Source organism: Miniopterus schreibersii (genome assembly GCF_964146895.1).
Source record: "Miniopterus schreibersii genome assembly, chromosome: 6".
Taxonomy (NCBI): domain Eukaryota; kingdom Metazoa; phylum Chordata; class Mammalia; order Chiroptera; family Miniopteridae; genus Miniopterus; species Miniopterus schreibersii.
Genome location: NC_138107.1, coordinates 16,548,585 through 16,570,707, shown reverse-complemented (window position 1 = coordinate 16,570,707; position 22,123 = coordinate 16,548,585). Strand labels below are relative to the sequence as shown.

At 44.2% G+C, this 22,123-nt stretch overlaps 1 protein-coding gene across 4 annotated transcripts in view; it reads left to right on the top strand.

Annotated features, from left to right (window-relative positions):
- Positions 1-22,123, top strand: part of PLA2G7 (phospholipase A2 group VII) — a 36,857-nt gene that overhangs the window by 12,543 nt on the left and 2,191 nt on the right. For 2 of the 4 annotated variants that reach the window (XM_081139722.1, XM_081139723.1), the window contains exons 2-10: positions 6,857-6,998; positions 11,669-11,790; positions 12,418-12,562; positions 14,451-14,544; positions 16,402-16,470; positions 17,025-17,154; positions 18,364-18,468; positions 19,397-19,488; positions 21,162-21,332. In XM_081139722.1, coding sequence (XP_080995848.1) covers positions 6,890-6,998; positions 11,669-11,790; positions 12,418-12,562; positions 14,451-14,544; positions 16,402-16,470; positions 17,025-17,154; positions 18,364-18,468; positions 19,397-19,488; positions 21,162-21,332 — 1,037 coding nt within the window. In that variant the 5' untranslated portion in view covers positions 6,857-6,889. The remainder of the gene's footprint in view (positions 1-6,856; positions 6,999-11,668; positions 11,791-12,417; positions 12,563-14,450; positions 14,545-16,401; positions 16,471-17,024; positions 17,155-18,363; positions 18,469-19,396; positions 19,489-21,161; positions 21,333-22,123) is intronic. The other 2 variants (XM_081139724.1, XM_081139725.1) reach the window with 2 other exon arrangements.

Below are 22,123 nucleotides of genomic sequence, written 5' to 3'. Positions count from 1 at the left end.
AATGCTCAAAATATACTCAAAAGACTGATATAAAAATATTCTTGACTTCTTTAGCCTTCTGCCATAACATCAGTAATTGAGTTTCAAAAGGACTTCTTTTCCAGGACTGCCCCTTTCACTCTTAACTCTCCCAAGAGAGGACTGGCTTATGGTTCCCCACAGTAAGAAAAACATTACTTTCAGAAAAGAACAATTGTCCCATTTTTGTTTGCAGTTTGAGGACAGGTAGCCTTCCAAGAACAAAACTATTTGCTCTGGGGTTTTCTCCTTCCCTCTCTACCCACATTAAGTATTTCCTATTATGTGTCTCCTCCCTCAAACACAGAAGTTACATCACAAACCAGGCTCTGAATCGTTCATGCCCTTAATTTAGGACAGAGCACAGTCTCACTCTTGTCTGAAGCTTGGCAGCCACGCAGTGCTGGGATACCAGAGTGGATTCTGCTCCTGGAACCTGATTCAAAGGTCGTGAAAAGTCCTCTTCTCCAAAACATTTCTCCCCAACAGCATGTGATTCTTTCCTTTAGAGTAAAATTCTGAGGTCTTGATGCCTCCAAGAGACCTCTGTTAAATGAAAGGGCTGTTATTTGTAAGTTGCTGAGGAAAGGCTCTTGAGCACACCAGTACCTCCTGGCAGCCAAGTGTAAGGAGCTGAGAATAGGGACCATTTGGTAAGTTTGGAAGAGGCAGGCCATGGTGGTAAACTTCAGGGGTGCCCCAGGCATTACCAGGGCCTGAAGAGGGAAAGAAGGGAACTGAACACAAAGTTCTCCAGGGAATGTAGGAAAAATGCTAATTATAGTGCCAGGGAAGTTACATCCCTCAGTGAAACCCATAAGATCTTTTTTTTTTTTTTTAAATATATCTTTATTGATTTCAGAGAGAGGAAAGGAAAGGGAAAGAGAGAGAAACATCAATGATGAGAGAGTCATTGATCGGCTGTCTCCTGCACTGGGGATCGCCCCTGACCTGGGGATCGAGCCTGCAACCCGGGCATGTGCCCTGACCGGGAATTGAACCCTGATCTTCTGGATCATAGGTCGATGCTCAACCACTGAGCCATGCCGGCCAGGTGAGACCCACAAGATCTTTTCCGCAGAACCAACTAAGGACAGAGGAGATGATGACCCACAAATGACTTCAATCAGCAAAGACAAATCCTTTCTGTTCCTATCTCAATGTCTTGATTGACACCTTAACCTTTATTTGTTAACATTTATTGAACAACTGCTTATCTATAGCCGATGCATGATGCTAGAAATGTTTGGCTGTTTTACAAATATTTGTCATTTAACCCTGGGTAATATTATTATCATGCTCAGCCCCACTTTACAGGTCAAGAGATAAGGCACAGAAGTTTTCTATAATTGCAGAAGGTCACACTGCTGGTGGCCAGGCTGGGATTCAGATCCAAACAGTTGGGCTCTAAGCACTAAAGCCCAAGCACTTGACCATGCCCCACTTCAGTGACGTTTTTGAGAAGTCACAACCTAGTGTGAAAATCACCTGGAACCATGTTTCTGGGCTACCTGATAGCCCACACCAAAAAGAAGACAAGATTTTTCACCCTCCTTCTAGAAGCATTTACTAGTGCTCATTATATGCTGAGCCCTTTCTTAAGTAGTAATAAAAAAAAGACAAATGAGACCAGCCTCTGCCCCGGAGGAGCACACAGGTGAAGCAATACCGTCAACAGAGCACTGCAGTAGAGGGTAAAAGTGGGTCAGTGGAGGTGTGCACAGAAAACTACACGAGCAAAGAGGGGGCAGCCTTCTGTGCTGCTGGAGGCCCCATGGCCTGACTACCTAGAGTCTGAGACTGATGAGCCTCTGCTCCGTGAAGTGTGGGGGGGTGTGTTCTCTTTGGTGCTCTTGAGGAGTCAGGCCCAGCGAGGACCTCCTTTCTGACTTCAGGGAAGCTTTGGACATAGCTGTCTTGCCATCAGCTGGGGACAGTCTTGGCATTTCTTTCCATCCCACAAAGCACACCAGAGAGAGTGGAGGAAGGCAATGCATTTTGTGGCACTGGGAAAGTGGAGAGAAGAGGGGGATCCCTTTTGGGTCGTTCTGCCACTCAGTGCACAGGGGTAAAAGGAAGAAGACCTGCCACAGACCTGCCCACGCCAAAGGCCCACTGTGGGACCTCAGGCACGTTGCATAGCCTTTCTGTGTCTCATCGATCTTCATCCCCCCACAACTGAAAAATGGAGGTGCTAAAGTTTGTTTCTGTTCTCGTATGCCCACTACACCTTTATCTCCACCAAGTCTTATAAACGATCAGTTGTAGCATTCATTGTGATTATTTGAAAGTCTCTTTCCTTAGGGGATTCTGAAGAAAAAAATCACACTTATTTTGAATAAGTCAGACAGGGAAAGACAAATACCGTATGATTTCACTTATGTGTGAAATCCAATAAATAAAATAAATGAGCGAACAGAACAGAAACAAACTCATTGATACAGAGAACAAATTGATGGTTGCCAGATGGGGAGGACGGTGGAGGGGACTGGGTGAAAAAGGTGAAGGGATTGAGAAGTGCTCATTGGCAGTTACGGAAATAGTCACCGGGATGTAAAGTACAGCACAGGGAGGAGTCAGCAATATTCTAAGAACTGTATGGTGTCAGGGTGATACTAGACTGTTGGGGTGTCGCTTCATAAGTTAGATAAACGTCTAGCGGCTATGTTGTACACCTGAAACTAATATGATATTATGTCAGCTGTAATTGAAAAATAAAATGAAATAGTCTAATTGTGCAAAAAAATTTTTTTTATCCCATACCCAGTGACTGACAGGCAGTCTTAAAATTGAGTAAATGAAATCATAGCCGAATGGATGAAGGAATGAGTCAGCCAATCATTAAATCATTCAGAGGGTGAGATCAGATTGCACATGTGATAGGGTGATGAAAAATCAATTAGCACTCGTCCCATTGCCGCAGTTTCTAAACACTACATGCAGGGGTCGGCTGTGTCCAAATCCCTAAGGAGCTACAGTGCAGACGGCCGGACCTGCCTTCTGAAGGTCCTGAGTCAGTAGGTCCGGGGTGGGGCTTGGGAATCAGTACGTTCAAAGGTCCCTCAAGAGCCTTTTGTAGCTGGGGTGGGGTCAGGTTGGGAACTCCAGCGTGCCCTTTCGCCTGGCCTTAGCTGCCCTGCTCCACTCTGGGGAACAAAGGTGATGGCAGCGGCCCTGATCTGGTGGGAAACATGGGGGGAGGGCAGAGCACCCCAGTCCTGCTTGGAAGACTTGAGGGAGTCCTGCCAGCAACTGGCTATGTCTAATCCTTCCTGAGGTTATTGACAGGAAAGATGCGATGAATACCAAGTCGCTGTGGGCCATGCAATGTTCCTAAAATTCGCCGTTGATCTCCTTACGTATCTTCCTTTTTTCTTGTTTTCACCTCCAGTGATTTTCCAAATGGGATGAATGACACTCCCCTTATTCAGTTAAAGGCTGTAAGCATCAGGGATGGAATTTTCTAAAGCCCTCTACTGTATAAATACTTTCTGCGGATGGTGTTATCTGATGAAAAACCCAGTGGTGACAGTGTAACAGCTGGGGGGGTGCGGTGGAAGCAGACAGCCTGACTTTAGTTCAACTTCTGTTGTTTACTTGGGAAACTCAGCAGCTATTTCCCTGGATTCGTACACAGCACTGTGCAGCTTTTTAGCCTGTTGCTCCAAATATTTATCAGGGCAGAAGCAACGAGACAGTCTCATCTCTTTGGAGAGCAGTTTCTAACTTTTTGTTAAGTCAGCTTCTTAATTCAGTTAGTTCCTTAGCATCATTAAAATAATTGTTCTATTTATTAACTTAGAATGTTATAGTTTCCGGCTGAGCAGGAATTGAGGCTACAGAAGTTGGTATGTCGTGGTTATAGCACTAGCTTCCTGGTTGACTAGGGCAAATTAGTTCAACTCTCCTGGCCTCAACGTCCTCAACAGTAGAATGGGGGTAATTAAACCTCCCTCACAGATTGTTTTGGTCATGACTGAGTGAGATAACAATGCCAGAAACTGCAGAATGCTTGGGACATAAGAAGCCTTCAAGTGTCAGCAGTATTATTACTCAACTAGTGAACAGACGTTATTGGAGCAAGTCCTAAGTGCCCTTTTAAAATAAAAAAGCACATTATAGTGCTATGTACTCGTATGAAATGGTATCTACAATGTATTATCAAATTAAAAATGTAAGTGGAATTATAGTATGAAATTTTGTAAGTAAATTTTTAAACTACATATTTATATATGTATATGTATATTTATATGTATGTGTGAATATTGTGTATATGTGCATGTATTCTAACATAGAGATGCATATGGAAAAAATCTGTTAGAAAGTGATTATGAGTGCAGTGACAACTCAATTTTTTATTTACTTTATTCTGCCATGTTTGGGTTTTTGAGATCATGTATTAACCTGCATTAACATGATTTGAAATCATGTATGGTCATATATAAAATTAAAAATAATACTGATATAAGGTAAAATATAATCAAACAAAATTATAATTTAAAGAGTTAAACTATACACATTTTTTTCTGACTAAAAAATATATATAAAGTAAGGAAATACAGTCATTCTACAAGCAGCCCAAACAGCGTAGAGTTCCAGCGACAATTTTCCCAGTGACCTGTCTGCATTTTTATAACCTGTGTGATAAGAGCTGACCTTGCTGTGGCCCCATCTCCTCTGAAACTTTTCTCTCTGAATTTCTGCTGCCCTGAGAATTTGTACCACATCATTTAAGAATTTTTAAAAGTCCCTGCAATTTGCTATCTTCTTGTCTTAATTGTGCTCCTCTTATCTTGGAAACCCTGTTGTAAACTCTTCTGGAGCAGGGATTGTGTCAAATTCTCGAGCATTTACACAATTGTTAATTTAGCAGAGGGTGTGTAGTATTTGCTCAATAAATACCCATTGGTTGAATGGCTGCACATCTGATATTAGTCAGGATAAGCCATGCTGGGCTGCAGTGATGCAGTAAAGCTCAACCTGGAGATTCAGTGGCCTCACACCACAGAGGTTTATTTCCTTCTCGTGAAAGGCCATGTGATTGTCAGTGACAGTGACCCAGGCTTCTTCCATCTTGAGAACCACACGTGGTTTCTGAGTTTGCTGTATCAGGGAAAGGAAAGGATGGAGAAGACATACGGACTGTTAAGTGTCCTAGACCACTTCAAATACCCATTTGTCAGAAATCAGCCCCATGGCTCCACCCAGCCACAAGGAAGGCCAGGAAATGTAGGGGAGCACATAGATACCCAGGAGCACTAATTGTGGGCCACCCACCGCTCCACGTTTATACCTTTCAGCAGAATAACTGTGTCAACTAGTTAGCACCCCATCGGTATCAGTGGGACCAACATTCACATCAGTCATTAACTTGGCTCAGTATGTGTTAGTCACTGTATGTGTTAGAAACTAGTAAGATTCAGAATTTATTTATTCAACACGCATTTAGCAGTGCCTACTGTGTGCCAAGTGCTACTGTAGGTCTTGAGAGTATTGCAGAAAAAAAACAGTCAAAATTCCCTACACTCACAGGACTGACTTTCTAGTAGAGGGAGAGGAACAATTCACAGATAATGTCCAGAGCATACATATTAGTTGGTGGTAAATATTATGGAGACAAATAAAGCCTGGGGGTGGGGGTAGGGCATATATTAGCATAGAGAAGAGGGTTGGGTTGTAATTTTAAATTGATCAGGGAAAGCCTCACTGAGAAGATAACAGGGAAGCAGAAACCTAGGGGTGAGGGAGCCAATCATTTGGCTGTCAGGCCAAAGAGCCTTCCTGGAAGAAGGGACACAAGTGAAGATCCTGAGGCAGGGCAGGAAGTGCCTGATATATTTGCCAAATGGCAAGGAAGCCAGTGTGGTTGGAGTGAGGTTGCAAGAGGCGCTGGGGCAGGATTGGGGGGTCTGTTGAGTACAGGCTGTGTAGAACCTTCTACGTAACTCGGTCTGTGGCTATTGCTCTGTGTGATATAAAGTCATTTGGGGGTTTTGAGCAGAGGAGCAACATGATCAATCTGGCTGCTCTGTTGGGACCAGGGCAAAGGCAGGGAAAGTTCAAGTGAGAGATGGTGATGGTTTGGGCCATTTCCATCACCCCAAAAAGTTGAAGGGAGACATTTTAAAGGGGGAAGGTGATACACAAATATGAGATAGTTTTTGCTGATAAGATGTTAGCATGAGCCTAATTGTAATATCATTTATCATGATCATGAGTCTGATATTCTATTTGTTGGACCACAGACATTTCTTCATGGATTCTACAGACATTTATTCAACACCAGCGGTACTGGGCCGCCTATTAGGCACTGGGGACAGTAAGGAGACCTGACCCCTGCCTTTGGGAAGCTTTCCGTATAGCAGTATTACAGAGATAACCAAAAATATAGTGTCAATACCAAACATACCCACAGCTGTAACAATATAATCATTGTATAATTGCGATGAAGCTATTAGCCCGAACTTATTGAATGTTTTCTATGCGCTAGACACGCCTGTGGATGTTATTATACGATTATTATAATCATTATATGTTTACACTGTCCTATATATTTAAACTAGACTGCTACAAAGTTAGAGAACTAGTGACTAGAAACCTAATCGAACAGTCTGAATGTGCCGTTTTTGTGCTCTACAAAAAGATCACCAAGGATTTTGCCACCCTGGTGCCTGTCAAAAACCCAGCCCAGGAAATGGATGTGCCATTTTCCCCAAGTGCCTTCTTTGTTTATAATGTATAAAATCACGTTACTAGTATCTAATAACACTGATTCGTCAGCTTGTTTAAATCTTCTTTATGGCATGTTTGTTTTTTCTTTTAATAACCCGCCTCGAAGAAGGGTAAGCTGAAACCACTGCTCCGCTTCGAGATGCTGCTGCGCAAATTGCATGTGCTCTTCTGCCTCTGCGGCTGCTTCACCCTCGGTCACCCTTTTGACTGGCAAGACCTAAACCCTGTTGCCCATGTTAAACCATCAGGTAAGAGGTGCATTCATTCAAGGCTTGAGCCACTGACCTGTGGCCGGACTCACAGTGGCCTCAGAGAAGTGGGCTCTTAGCAAGTCTTATCAGGAAGATGCCCGCGGACGCCTTGTATTCTCCTGGGGCACGGGAGAGGGCCTCCCTTTCCCCTCACTCCACGCACCTGTCTTCTTCACATATGACGACTGCAGGGCAGAGCCAGGGAAACTGGAAGCTCAGCTCGCAGTCCCCACGGAGAAACCCCCCCTCACTGCCCTGCCCCACTCCCAGTCCTGCGCAGGAACCCGGTTCCCCTGCAGCTCCTCAGGAGCAACCTCCAAACCTGCCTCTGGAGGAGAAGAGGCAGGGCTCATGCTCAGCAGGTGTAGTCCTGCTGGCTGTGGTGTGAGACGATGGCAATTTAGGGCGTGGAGATCGGGAAGGAAACAACCTTTTCTACCTAATGACAGGGAGAAGTTGGGAGAAGCAAACACTAAGGAGCCCCAGATGAGAAAGGATTGCATCGCTTGCTGTTTCTCACCTTGTGGGAGGGAAGGAGAGGGGAGGAAGGCACATACGAGTCCAGGACAAGGTGGCCAGAGTGGGTGGCCAGAGTGGGACAGCCATCTCTAGGCAGATACACCTCCCAGCACTAAGAAGGACCTTTGTTGCAAAGAGATTGCTTATGGAGCTTTGCGCATTCCTGCTAATCCCAGAGGGTTGTGATGCATGAACTTCTTTATCCAGTCCCCTCAGGTGAGCAGTGTGGGTGGCTTCTGAATAGTGTCCTAATGTCTGTACCCGCACACCTGTGCACCTGGATAGATATGGTCCCTCTGGATCGAGTTATTCAGGCTTGGCACTGACTCATCTCTGTAGCATCTACAAAAGCCTTTCATAACCCAGTACCTTATAGGTAAATTTCATCCTACTTCATAGTTGGGGCAATGAGTGCATCTGTAGGAGAGGGACTCCATCTCATAGCTACATTTACATGGGAAATGGTGCAATATCTCACGGGACCATTCATTCAACAACACTTAACAGGAAGTTGAAGCGTCAGCGATACACAGGTGACTACGCCGGAGTTTGTAGTCAAGTTCAAGGAACTTGCAGCCAATTAAATTAATTTTCCCATTACCTCTCATGGCCGAAAATGATTGGAAAGCTGCCTTTGGACTGGAAGAAGCTCAAGACACTTCTTTATCTCTGCAGTTCCTGCACTGAGCCCAATGTCCCATTCCTTCTAAATGCTCAGAAATAATGCACAAGTATTTTTTAAATTATTAGAAATTGCTTATTAAATACATGATTAGAGATGATTATTTATATTCCTCTTACTAAACAAATACCTAGGAAATACAACCGTAAAAGGTTTACAAGTATGGGTTAGAGATATCTTATTTGCTCCCAGAGGACATAAGCCATATGAGAATGCAATGTCCCCAGCATGTATACAGTCCATCTCCAAAACCAGAAGTGAATATCAGGAGTACCTGACAAAGGAATTCCACCAGAAATGTGTAATAGGATTAGTAACATACCAAGGGTTCCAGTGCTATTATGAAAATAAAGTTGAGATATAGGAAGTGACATAAATTCTGAACCACAAAATTATGTCATCTAAAGGGTGGCCATCAACCTGACAATCATCTTCCCTGCTCTTCATGATGAGTCCTGATAGGTGGTTAGAGAACAGGAAATCCAAGACATGACTGATTAGCTGCAGGCTGGTGAACCTTTCTGCAGACCCCTTGGCACTGGCTGGCCACAGGCCCTGTAGACCTTTACCCAAACTTGGGTGAGCTCGAAGTTTCCTAAGACTTTCTCGGGGGTCAGCGGTCCTGGAATAGGCAGGCCTATAGCTTGACCTTGCCCTGTGGTTGCTGAAAGCTGAGTGAGGATGCTTATAGGTAGAGTAGAGAATCAGGGCACTCCTAGATTATTGGAAGGGGTTCCCAGGGCACAGGTGGAATTGAGATTTCACAGGGGGAACCTTGTGCATTCTGAACCCTCCCAGGGTTCTAAAAGTAAACTTCCAGAGGTAGCGCCTCCTTGGGAGCTGTGGGTTCCCTGGGGCTCCTCACCAAACTCTGAGCCAGCAGCCTTCCTCTCAACCCATGTGCAGTCCACCATGGCTGCCTGTGGGGGGCACAGCAAAACATAAGGCAGATGTGGCCTATCCCATGGTTCTCTGGACCTGACATCTCCCTGTTACACCACATTAAAGAGGATTATTTGTCAGTAGATCATCTTAAATGGGAAAGGTCTTATTGTAATTCTAAATCAACTAGCCCTACAGGTAATGTTATGTGTGTTTTAAAAAAATCTCTTAGGAAATGCCTTGGAATGCCTTGGGGAAAATGGTACAGTTTAGCTTAGATCACCTAAAACTCCTCTAAGGGGTTGAATTTGGGTAGCCAGGTAAGGGACAGATGATATTAGTTGTCTGCCTATTATATATTGTGTCCTGTGGTAGGTACTTGACTCACGTATCACAGCATCTTACAACCTTAGGCTGGTCAAGTGTTTTTATCCCCACTTTACAAATGAGGATGAGAGAGGGGAGTAAATCACCTAAGCCAGAGCATCATAGCTTACAAGAGGTACAGTTGGAATCCAAAATAGTATCACCTGACTCCAAGACCCAGGCTCCATTCATCTCACCCCCTGCCTTTCTTGGAACTACCTGCTACCATTTGACTGTGAAATACAGACCCAAGGTGGCCTGGTACCTGAGCCCAGTGCTTCTTAAACTTTAATGAGCACATCTTTTGTGGTTCGGTAGAATTGGGGTAAGGCCTGAGATCCTGCATTTTCAAGCTCCCAGGTGATGCCAATGATGCAAGGCCTTATGTATTGAAGGGCTCATTTCCGATAGGTGCTTCATACATTAGTCACCAATGTGAAGGATATAAATGGGCTTCTTCTTATGACTCAAAACCTTTCTGGGTGATTCCTTATGATGTCAATGCAGGTGCTATTCCTAACAGTTCTTTGTCTTAGTGGCAGAGGCAGAACGTGAAGGAAGGCATGAAGGTGTTTGTCTAGCAGAGCAGTCAACTCACAGAGAAGTCCAATGGAGAAAAAGGAGTGGGCAAGCTGAATCTAGAACAGTGGCATCTGGACTCAGCATCTTGAAATTAAATATGGACTTGATTGGGGTTTAGAAGGAGAACAGAGGAAGTGAAGCTGTGGTTGTGTTGAAGGGTTTTGACACCAGAGAGTGAGTTGCAAGAGTGGGTGGGTAAGAGAATGAATATCATAAAGCATTTGATGGGAATTACAGACCAGCGGCAGTGAAAAGCTAACTTCTGCTCATTTTCACAAATGCTTGTTGAGCCCCGACTATGTAGATCTGAGGATACAAACACATGGATACAGCTCTTAAGAAACAGCCCACTATGGGAGAGTGAGTGTGCAGACACATAACTTCAATATAATATGATAGGAAGAATGATTAAAAATATACAGGGAGTTGACTGAGCACTGAAGAGAGAATGATGAAGTCTTGGGGACCAGGGAAGGCTTCAGAGAAGGCCTGACCTCTGATCCGGATGTTGACGGTTGAATAAGACTTTGCTACAGGGATTTCAAACAGGGAATAACACGAAGGTGCAGAGGCATCAGGCAGCCCAGCGAGTGGCTTAGGAGCCCTGGAGCACACGGAAAGGAGATAAAGGGGTAAAGGAGAGTGCAGTGGACCCTCCGGATCCTGGAGGGTCTCTCTTACAGTGCCCAGGACTTGGGGGTTTAACTTGTGTGCCTATGAACACGTTTTAACCCCAGAACACTGGGAGGATAGGCCACATTTGTGCCCCAGGTGGGAATGGAAGTCCCTTAGGAAGAGATCTGTAGATTTAAATACCATCTACAAACTGCCTTCCAAAAAGATTCCAGTACATTCCCCCTTCAAGAAAAACCACGTGGCCATAGGAAGCCACTGAAGGATTTTACAAAGAATTGCCTGGTGAGCTTTGTGTTTTAAGTCATTCCAGGAGCTGGGCGAACTATGCATTTGAAAAGGCTAAATTCCAAGCTGAGTAGAACAGTTAGGAGGGATGGCAACTATCTGGTCAAGAGACAGTGAGGGTAAGAGTGAGACAGTTGAACCAGAGGGTCAAGGGTATATTGGAGAGAGAACCCTAAGGTAAAAACAAATGTTCGAAATTGAGACTTGGTTGGATATAGGGAGTTGGTGAGAAAGAGGTAGGAGAGTAAGATGATCCCCAGGTTTCTGGTTGGAGGATGAGGAGGGGAAGTTGGGGGATGGTCATTTAGTTTCATTTTGGGCCATTGGCTTTGATGTTCCTATGGGAAGGACATCCGGTGGGGATAAGCAATGGGAAGTTGTAAGTGCAAATCAGGAATGAGATAAGTTTCGTGTTTAGGAAAAACAGATTTGGGAAGTGGGCTTTAATGTGCTCTGCATTGGGCAGAAGGTGAGGTCAAGGAGGCGATCGTCCTAAGTTTCTTGGGAGAAGGGCTATGTCACCCCATCTTTTTCCTCACACAGTACTTTGCATACAGCAGGCTCACAATAATTACTGGTGTATTTTGCTAGTTAGTAAAGAAATGAAGGAGGCCAGATGCTATGGGTAAGAACTTGATTCCCTTGGAATTTCTTTGCATAATAAAGTCTGGGGTGCAATGGATGACAAGTGAGATAACATTCACCTGTTTTTCAGCACGGGTCAATAAAATACAAGCTCTGATGGCTGCTGCAATCTTTGGCCAAACTACAATCCCCAAAGGAAGTGGACCTTATTCCGTCGGCTGTACAGATTTGATGTCTAAATATACTAATAAGGTGATGCTTTAATACCACTTACCCTTGTATTGTAATATTGACAGTTGCTATGGCTCCCTAGAGGGTTTGAAACTTGACCATGCCCTTACCTGAGAATGACTCATTTCGCCATTTGTTCTGTTTCATGGGAAGCCTTCTTTTCTAGTTAAGTCATTCCCCAATTCATTGATGTCATCTGGTTAACTTAACTATAAACTCTATTTTCTCCTTCCTTAACGGCTGAAACCAAGCTCCCTTTCTTTTCACTGAGAAAGCTTGTTCTTCTGTTTCTCCTCTCTTTCAACTGCATTCAGTCATGACAGCAGCTTAAAAAGTTCTCTGGAGCCCGGCCGGCCGTGGCTCAGCGGTTGAGTGTTGACCTAGGATCCAGGCGATCAGGGTTCAACTCCCGGTCAGGGCACATGCCTGGGTTGCGGGCTCGATCAATGACTCTCTCATCATTGATGTTTCTATCTCTCTCTCCCTCTCCTTTCCTCTCTCTGAAATCAATAAAGATATATTTAAAAAAAAAAAAAAGTTCTCTGGGCCTCTCCGTGCACAACAGAAGTATTTGGATCCCTCCTAAAATAGCTGTTGGAATCTGAGAAGCAACTTGACTAAAAGTACATTAATTTCTTCCCTCTACAGAGCACCTTCTTGCGTCTGTATTATCCATCCCAAGATAATGATCACCCCGACACCATTTGGATTCCAAACAAAGAATATTTTTTTGGACTTAGCAAATTTCTTGGAACACACTGGATTATGGGCAACATTTTGAGCTTACTTTTTGGTAAGATTTCTGCTGATCCTGCTTCGTACGCTCTAGGATATAAGAAAGTCTTGAAAACAGCAAGAGTTTCAGGCAGTTAAGAACCAAAGTAGATTTTCACCCATCTAAACTTCTACTAAGATGAAAAAGAAAGTACATATTTCTTAAAAGGCCGAAGGCCAGGTAACTGTCAGGGGAATCAAGGGTTCTCACTGACAATAACAAATGAGAAGTGAAGGAAGGGAAGACAGTATCTTCCATTTCTATGCCCCTTACTATGTGACTGCATAGGTGCTTTACATATATTACCTACCTGAATATAATTCTCACAAAACCCAGGTGAGATAAAATGGAAATACCTTCCATTTCCATTTTGAATATGAGGGGTGGATGGGTGGAGGGAACGAACATATCAGACTCTTAGACTGGTTCGAACATGTTTCAATGGCTGGTCTTTAGTTTTTCTTCTTACATATTGTGGGGGAGCAATAATGTGGTAAGAGCCACAGCTGGGCTGATGTGAATACTATCCCCTCTGCTCTATGCTATAGTACTTTCTAAAGTTGGGCAAAACCAGAAAGAAAGTAGCAGCCACCAAATCCAAAACAAGGGAGTGAATGCTAATTTCCTACTTGCCGTACCTGAGGAGGCTCTACTCTCATTCCCATCACTCACCCCCAAGGGACCAGCCCTTCCTGAAGACAACCTGATATGCATTCATTACTTAATTTGTCTACATTTCACGAATATAGACTTTTCCTTCCTTATCTGTTTTACTAAACACTACTGTTGGCCTGGTGTTCACTATGTCTTCAGATTTCCCCCTCAAACTACCCACAGCTTTTGGCATTTATTTAAAAAATCTCCTTGGAGTTTTCTTAAAAACTACATGTCGTTATGGTGCTTGAATAACACATAAATCAGTTTCATAGCAGTCGTTACATTCAATCCTCATGATCACATCTCCATTTTATAGATGAGAAAATGAAACACAAATAATTGATAAAAATAATGACAATAACAAATGAGAAGTGAAGGAAGGGAAGGCAGTAGCTTCCATTTCTATGCCCCTTACTATGTGACTGCAAAGGTGCTTTACATATGTTACTTACTTAAATATAATTCTCACAAAACCCGGATGAGTTAGTTATCCTTTCCTTCCTTTCACAGAAAATGAATCTGAAGCTCAGACAGTTCTCTCTCTTTTTTTTAATATATCTTTATTGATTTCAGAGAGAGGAAAGGAGAGGGAGAGAGAGATAGAAACATCAATGATGAGGAGTCATTGATCGAGCCTGCAACCCGGGCATGTGCCCTGACAGGGAATCGAACCCGATCACCTGGATCCTAGGTCGACGCTCAACCACTGAGCTACACCCGGCCGGGCCCGACAGTTCTCTTACCTTGCCCAAGATCAATAGCTAGTGAGTGGCAGAGCTGTGTCCAAAGCCACGTCTGAGTATGAAGTCAATTGTCTCTCCACCTTTCTCTTGATCGTGACCCAGCTAGAATGAGAGGCGTCTGCTATTCAAAGATTTTGGCTTTCAGTGTCATGTCCCCAAGGTTTAGTTTGCTTTCAGAACATTCCCTTTGAAGTTTTGCCCAAACCTGGTACTGCTAGTAAGGAATAGCCTTCCTGAATATACCTGTAAGTAGGAAAATGTCTCACCTTAAGCTCAGAAATGGCAAGGAGAACGGAAAGTTAATGATCCTGTGGTCTTAGGAAAAAAACACATGGTTCAGATACTCGGTTGGTGGGTATCCAGTAGGTGATTTCTTAATGAATTTACTATGAATGCATAAAAATATAAATTGCATGGGTGAAGACTTTATACTAAGGAGATATAAGTTAAATTAACCAGCAACATTCAAGTAAAAACCTTATTTATAATCTTCCATTGTTGTCTAGGTTCAGTGACGACTCCTGCAAGCTGGAATGCCCCAGTGAAGACTGATGAAAAATATCCACTCATTGTTTTATCTCATGGTCTTGGAGCATTCAGGTAAAGTTTGAGAGGCTGAACAGTTTCAGCCTTCAGGGATCAGTGACTGAATGTATTTCCTGCTCCGCAAAAAAGAATAGCAGATTTTGGAGTGTCATGCCGGTCCCTGTCCTGGAGGAGTTGGGGTTCCTCAGGAGTTGGCTGTGGTCTATTGATCAGTCCCAGCCCTGTCTTTTTCTCCTACCAGCTCCCAGAGACTGACCTCACAACAGAGGAGAGAGGATGTGGTATTTTTGGCTGTTGTCCTTCTGTATTATAATATTTACACTCTCAAGATCATCCACCGTGTTAGTTCAGGGCCTCTGAGAAATAGACACCAAGATTGGACTAGCTGTGAAAGGCATTTATTGTGGGAACTGCCTGTGAAGGATAGAGGGGGAGGGTCAGAAAAAGGTGGGGAGAGCCTTCAGACGGTGACGCGGGGTGGACACTGGAAACAAGGTGAGAAACTGAGGACGATTAGGTATGAAGAGTCTCAGACTGCAAGATTTGGCCAGGGCAACCGGAGGGAGTGCTTGACCCAAACTGTTCATCAACGGATCGAGAGGGGTGAGGTCTTCAGGCAACTATAGCCTCCATAGCATGATATCTGAGCGGCATATTTTCATAATCACCACACCCTTTCCACTTCCTTCTTACCTTTTCTCATCTGCCTCCCCTCCCTCCACCTCAGAGGATTATACAACTTTCAGAAAATAAAAGGTGGCTTTTAGCTAAAAAAAAGTTGGGTAGCATCTGCAATGAGAAATTATTTCCAGTTCTTTAATTGTGGTCTAGCTAGCTTTTTGATGTCCACCAGACCAGTGGTTGGGAAATTAGACTCCCAGGGCCAAATCCAGCCTGCTGCCTGTTTCCATCAATAAAGTTATGCTGGAACATGGTCATGCTCATGCATTTTCCACATTGTCTGTGGCTACTTCCATGTGACAGCAGAGTTTCCTATGGCCCACAGAACTGGACATATACTCTCTGGTTTGCTGACCCCTGTACTAGATTACTGTCCCTTACTGAGTAGGTCCTGCATCTTCAAGAGTAGATGATGTAGTTCCTACCTACCTCCTTTTTACTCTTTATGGACGTTTTCTACTGAATACATGATATGAGAAGACTTTGCAGAATGAAGACCTGGAGGGGGATTACAAAGGCAATGGCTTTGCACATGATTTTTTAAACATCTCACTCTGTCCAATCTTTTAAACAACAGCTGACATGGTCGGTAATGACCTTGTTTTAGACATGATTATAAGCACTGGAAATTTATTAACTTACTTAATCCTTACAATAATCCCACTAGGTGCCATACTGTTACAGCATCACCCTTCTACAGATAAAAGAAACCCAAGATAGAGTAAGATAGGTGACTTATCCAAGGTAGACAGCTAATAAGTGGTGGGACCAGGATTCGAATACTGGTCAGACTGCAGGTTCTGTTCTCTTAAGCACCACGCAGTACTGCCTTCCTGTACCCATTGTCTTATTAAAACCTTACAGCTCTCCTACAGCAAAGCCTTTATCACCCCAATTTACAGGTGAGGACAAAAATGCAGTAATGTCATTACCTAAAATCGTGTAACTGGTAAGTGGCAAGAGCCACGATTAAAACTCAGAGCTCTCAAAGGCAATATTTATAATTATCACACCAGGGATTCTCAGTCTTGCTACTACTGATGCTTTGGACTGGATAATTTCAAAGTTTGCCTAAAGGCAAAACTGCCCCCCTTTGAGAATCACAGCTCTCTGCTTTACCCCAGGGCACTCCTACTGGGTGTAACAGCCTCCACGTGCCCAGGTTTATGAGTGGACCCCACCTTGTAATCATGACTGGCAGTTGAATGCTTCCCTCTTTTTGTTTTGAAGGACAATCTATTCTGCGATTGGCAATGACCTGGCATCTCATGGGTTTATCGTTGCTACTGTAGAGCACAGGTATGGCATCTGGTATGTAGCTGGGCTCTAACTTTCCTAAAGGTTTATAAAAAAAGTTGGATTGTCAACTATGATTACACCATGAGGAAAAAAAGGGAGACTGAGTTAGATGGTCCAGAATTGCAAAAGCAGCTAGCACGTCTAGAGGGCTTACTGTGTGTCCTGTTCGCACACCGACATTTAATGCTCGAAAGAGCCCTGCGTGATTGTTACCATTGTCACTGCTTCCAGGGGGAGGAAGATGAAGCCGACAAAGGGTAACCCGCCCCAAGCCACACAGCTAGTAAGTGACGTCACTGAATTTGATTCCAGGAGCGTTTTCAGTGTGGCCTCTGGGAACTGTGAAGATAGAACGGGTTTAGTTTACTCAAAGATGTTTGCTCACAAAGATGTCTTTTTCATAGCAGTCCCTTGGGGGCCTCTTGATTTTAAAAAAATGTAGCGGGGAGGAAGAAAGGGAAGCCAGGAAGGTCAGAGCGAGGCTGAGTGCAGGGTGCGGGGGGAGCCCGGGTGAGATGGGGAAGTGCAAGTAATCGATTCCGCTTGTGTTGTAGAGACGGCTCTGCCTCCGCCACGTACTATTTCAATGACCAGTCTGCTGCAGAAACGGGGAACAAGTCCTGGCTCTACCTCAAAACTCCACCGCAAGGGGAGAAAGAAGAGGTGTCGCTACGAAATGAGCAGGTACCCCGAGGCCAGGACAGGTGGCGTGGGGGCTAAAACCCACAGGCAACAGGATGGCACCTGCTGATGTAGTTTCCCACCCGGCAGGCTGTGCCCCTCCCGTCCCGCTCCTACTGCCCACTCCCCGCAGATCTGTGGGCAGGCGCTCTGAGTAGGAAAACCCCCCTAATGAAATGTGTGGGCCCGCGTGAAATCCGAGACGTGCAACAGTTCTGGGAGGTGACCGTGAATATACAGAATTCTTTCGCATTAGAACTTCTCATTTTAAAATCTCAAGGTAGCCCAGCCGGGCGTGGCTCAGCGGTTGAGCGTCGACCTAGGATCCAAGCGATCAGGGTTCGATTCCCGGTCAGGGCACATGCCCGGGTTGCAGGCTGCAGCCGATCAATGACTCTCTCATCATTGATGTTTCTCTCTCTCTCCCTCTCCTTTCCTCTCTCTGAAGTCAATAAAGATATGTTAAAATAAATAAATAAATAAATAAAATAAAATCTCAAGGTAAATTCACAGTGCCATAAGGAAGACTACTTTTCAGAGAGTGGGTATAGGATTGCATTAAGAGTCTAGACCTTAGCCCTGGCCTACGTGGCTCAATGGTTAGAGCGTTGGCCTGCCCACTCTTTCCCTCCATCCCTCCCTTCCACACTCTCCGAAAATCAGTGGAAAAATTATCTTCATTGTGGGGATTAACAACCACCACCAAAAGAGTTCAGGCCTTAGAATCCTATTCCCTCCGTTTGAATCCTGGCGCAGTCACTTGGCAGTGGGGCGATCTTGGCGAAGGCAACTTACTGTCCCTGTTTTGCTTCCATGTTTTCTCTGTTATAAAATAATGGGTAATAACAGTGTCTTTCCCACAGGGCTGTTGGGGAAATTAAATAAAATCAAGCGCACTGGCTTCCACCCTGTGGGTGCTTTACATACGTTCTTGCATTTAATCACACATTTCACGGAGGTAGCAGCAATATATAGTAATCAGGGAGGTTAAGTAAGTCATCCGAGGCCACACTGTGGGTAAGCAACAGAGCCGGGATGGGGACCCTGCCAGGCCGGTGCCTGCCTCACGATGCTGGGTTGTTTGCTAACCACTCACTGCTCACACATGTCCATTTGGTAAGCAACTGACTGTTGTACCGACGTGCAAGCTCTACGCAAACTTTAAGTATTACAGCTTCTCACTTTGTCATTCCCTTCTGATTATCGTGTCAGGTGCGGCAGAGAGCAAAGGAGTGTTCCCAAGCTCTCGATGTGATGCTTTCCAGAAAGCCAGCGACGAACGTATTAGATTTAGACTTCGACATGAAACAGCTGCAGGTGAGGTAAAAAAGCCCTTTCCCCTTGGCCTTCCCCTTCATTCTTTATTGTTCTCTATTGTCTACTTTTCTGCTGTAATACAAGGTACAGCGTGACCGACGGCTGCAAAAAAAGCGCAGGTGAAGTGTCACAGCAAGGCCCTTGCATCAGGCTGAACTCTGTATGAAGTCAGTCTAGGAAAGTGGCAGTTTCCGTGGCTCAACTTCATGCCTCCAGGAGAAGTGCTGTAATTTCTTGGATGGCTTCTGCATGTTTTTGAGCTTGGTCCTGGAAAGTTGGTTCAGAAGTTTTAGACAAAACGTTGGGGGGGGAAGAATGTCAGACCAAGCGTACAGCCTTTGTTCGTGCTCACCCGCCCTGGCCTGACTCACCCCCCATCCCGACTACGTGCTGCTTAATTTTCAATTCAAGTCAGGCGTCGCCTCCTCCAAGAGAAGCTTTCTCGGACCCACTGCCCAGCAGGGGACTGGGTTAGCTGTGTATCACATCTCGTCCTTGCTACCACTCCATCCTATTTGCGTCATGCACCTGTATCTCTTTCTTCCCCAGTCGACTGTGAGCTCACTGAAAAGGAGCTACAATAAATCCTCGTAAAATGAACAAACTGATTCGTATGAACTGGGGAGAGGAAGAAGCCGGCACTGACCGTGTTTCAAGTGTGGGTGACTAGGAAGGCCATCAAGTTCCCTTCTGAACTTTTACGCAAGCTTAACATATATATGTGTGGATGCATTTGTACATACGTATTTGTGTGTGTGCTGTGTGTGTGTATGTTTGTATGTGTGTGTGCATTTCTTTTATAAGAAATCAAGGTACTTAACTGTGCCCATGAATTGAATACAAATTGTATGATTCACAAAATCATTTACTCTGTTCTTCTAACGGCCTGCGAGATAGTTATGGATTCATATCATGCTTTTTCACACAGGACTCTATCGATAGAGCTAAAATAGCAATAATCGGACACTCTTTTGGTGGGGCCACAGTTATTCAGGCTCTTCATGATGACCCAAGATTCAGGTAAGAGAATGAGGCAAAGAGAGAAAACAGTCATTTATTGGAAGAGGGGGAGTGATAACCCATGTGAAAAACTCTCCCCTCCCCCATACGTTTTCCCTCATCAGTCTTATTTCTGTTTGAGGGCTTAACATTTTACTTGGAATGTTCCTTTATATATACACGTTTTATCTGTGACATAAAGATTGTGATAATAATGTTGCCATCTTATAGTCTAGACTTCCCCAATAGGTAGGGTATTTGTAATTAATTTTTTTCATCTTTAATTTGGAGTGAGGTCTGAATTTATTGGGTGGAGTCAGGACCAGACTCCAGTCTTCTAACTTGAGGAAATATTTTCTTTCTTGAACCACTTCATCCCAGACCGATGAGGTCATGAAGATCCCACCCCATAGAAAGGGGAGGATCACTTGTGAAACTTCATCTCACATTTCTTAAAATCTGTTTCACTATAAGGCGAGTCTTCTTCAGTCTATTTAGCACATAAAACAGTGTCCAAAAAGGTCAAGAAACATAGGATAAACTGACTTTGTTTTTGAATTCTCACCCAAGGATATGTTTAGAGAGAAGAGGGGAGAGAGAGAGAGAGAAACATTGATGTGAGAGAGAAATATAGGTGGATTGCCTCCCATATGCGCCCCAAACAAGGATAGAACCCTCAACCTAGATATGTGCCCTGACCGGGAATCAAACCCAAAACCTTTTGGTGTCCGGGTTGACACTCCAACCAGCTGAACCACAGGGTCAGGGAGGCAACCGATCCCTGTTTCTGTTTTTCACACTGATGTTTCTCTCTCTCTCTCTCCCTCCCTCCCTCCATGCCCCCCGCCCTCCTCTCTCTCTCCCTTCCTTTCTCTCTCTAAAATCAATAAAACCATATCCTTGGGTGAAGATTAAAAAAAAAAGAAAGTTCTATTTTCAAGTGATATGCCCCATATATTTTTCTTCAATGTCCACTTTTCCAAGTAAAGCACCTGTAAATATAAAGCAATGGGTCCAGCCCTGGCCGGTTTGGCTCAGTGGTTAGAGCGTCGGCCCGAGGACTGAAGGGTCCCTGGTTCAGTTCCGGCCAAGGGCACGCACCTCCGTTGCAGGCTCGATCCCTGGCCCCAGTCAGGGCATGTGCGGGAGGCAACCGGTCAGTGTGTCTCTCTCACATCGATGTTTCTCTCTCTCTCCCTTCCACCCTCTCTGAAAAGAAATCCTCGGAAAAAATATCCTCAGGTCAGGATAAAAAATAAAAATATAAAGCAATGGGTACAATTGTTGCTCCAAAAAAAAAGGTATAATAAATAGACTATGGAATATCCAGGTCCAGAAACATAGGAGCAATAGTGCATCCATTGAATTTTTTTCAGACACCCACAATTTTGAAGAAATTACTTTTCGAAAATTATTTTGAAAGTAATATAAAAAGTGAATGAAAATTTCAAAGATTGTGTGTCATTCTAAAGGTCTCAATTCCTAAATGCCTCCTAGAAGAAATGATTCTGTAATCCCACATCTGCGACCTTATAAAGCTAATCACACCCCCTTCTCATGCGAAGAATAATACCAGTGAGATGGCCCACCCTAGACCTGTGTGGTGTGTGTCCGTCAATTGTGGCTCTATCAGGAAGCCCGGTGTGTTGGCCAGTGTGTGACCTGCCTTCTTTTGTCGTCTCAACCACCTGCAGATGCGGTATTGCCCTGGATGCGTGGATGATGCCCCTGGATGAGGGCATATATTCCAAGTTCTCTCAGCCCCTCTTTTTTATCAACTCCGAACGGTTCCAATATCCTTCTAACATCATAAAAATGAAAAAATGCTATGTACCTGGTAGAGAAAGAAAAATGATCACAATCAGGTAATAGCAACCGACTTATTTCATCTTCTGAAACAGAAACTTGAAACTTGGATAAACCGCAACAGATATCAGCCATGAAAGGGTTGTTAAACTTGTTGTGTAGACTTTCGATAAGCGAGAACGTTAGAAAAACCTCAGGTTCTGAGTGCATTTAGACTTACTCCCTTTAAAATGTTTGAGTGGTGTTACTACATGTAGCTCATATACTGATCGTTAAAATTTGCGCCGGGGTCCATGCCACTTTTGTGTAAACACAAGAGCAGGCTTACACATTTTGGGGGCTCGGGTAGAGGGAAATATCCCAGATTATAATAGGGTCCTCTTGAGTGTTGGCAGTAGGCTTATCTCATGGATGTGGAAAAGAAACCCCAGTACGGTGTTGAACTCACAATGGGATGTTATCTGAAACCTGGTTGATTTCCAGGGAGAAAAGAGACGCAGGAAGGAAATACCTGGTACACGTGGTAAACACTTAGGAATCAGAGAATGGAGGGCTCTTTTCCAACTGAGATGGTCAGGAAAGGTTGCTTGGAAGAGACGGGAGTAGAGCTGGGTCTTGGAGGATCGAGAGAGTTTAGACAGACGGCGAGGAAAGGTCTCTAGAGAAGGCAAGGACTTTGTAGCGTATTTGTAGGTGCAAGTCTATATCTAACAGAGAAATAGTACAGGAGTCCTAACCTGTCTTCCACCCTACTCCCTTTCTAGGCTCTCTTTTTCTTCCCTTCTCTGCTAGAAACCTTGAAAGAATAGCTCATATTGAATAGTGCATGTCCTTCCTTCCATTTGTTCTT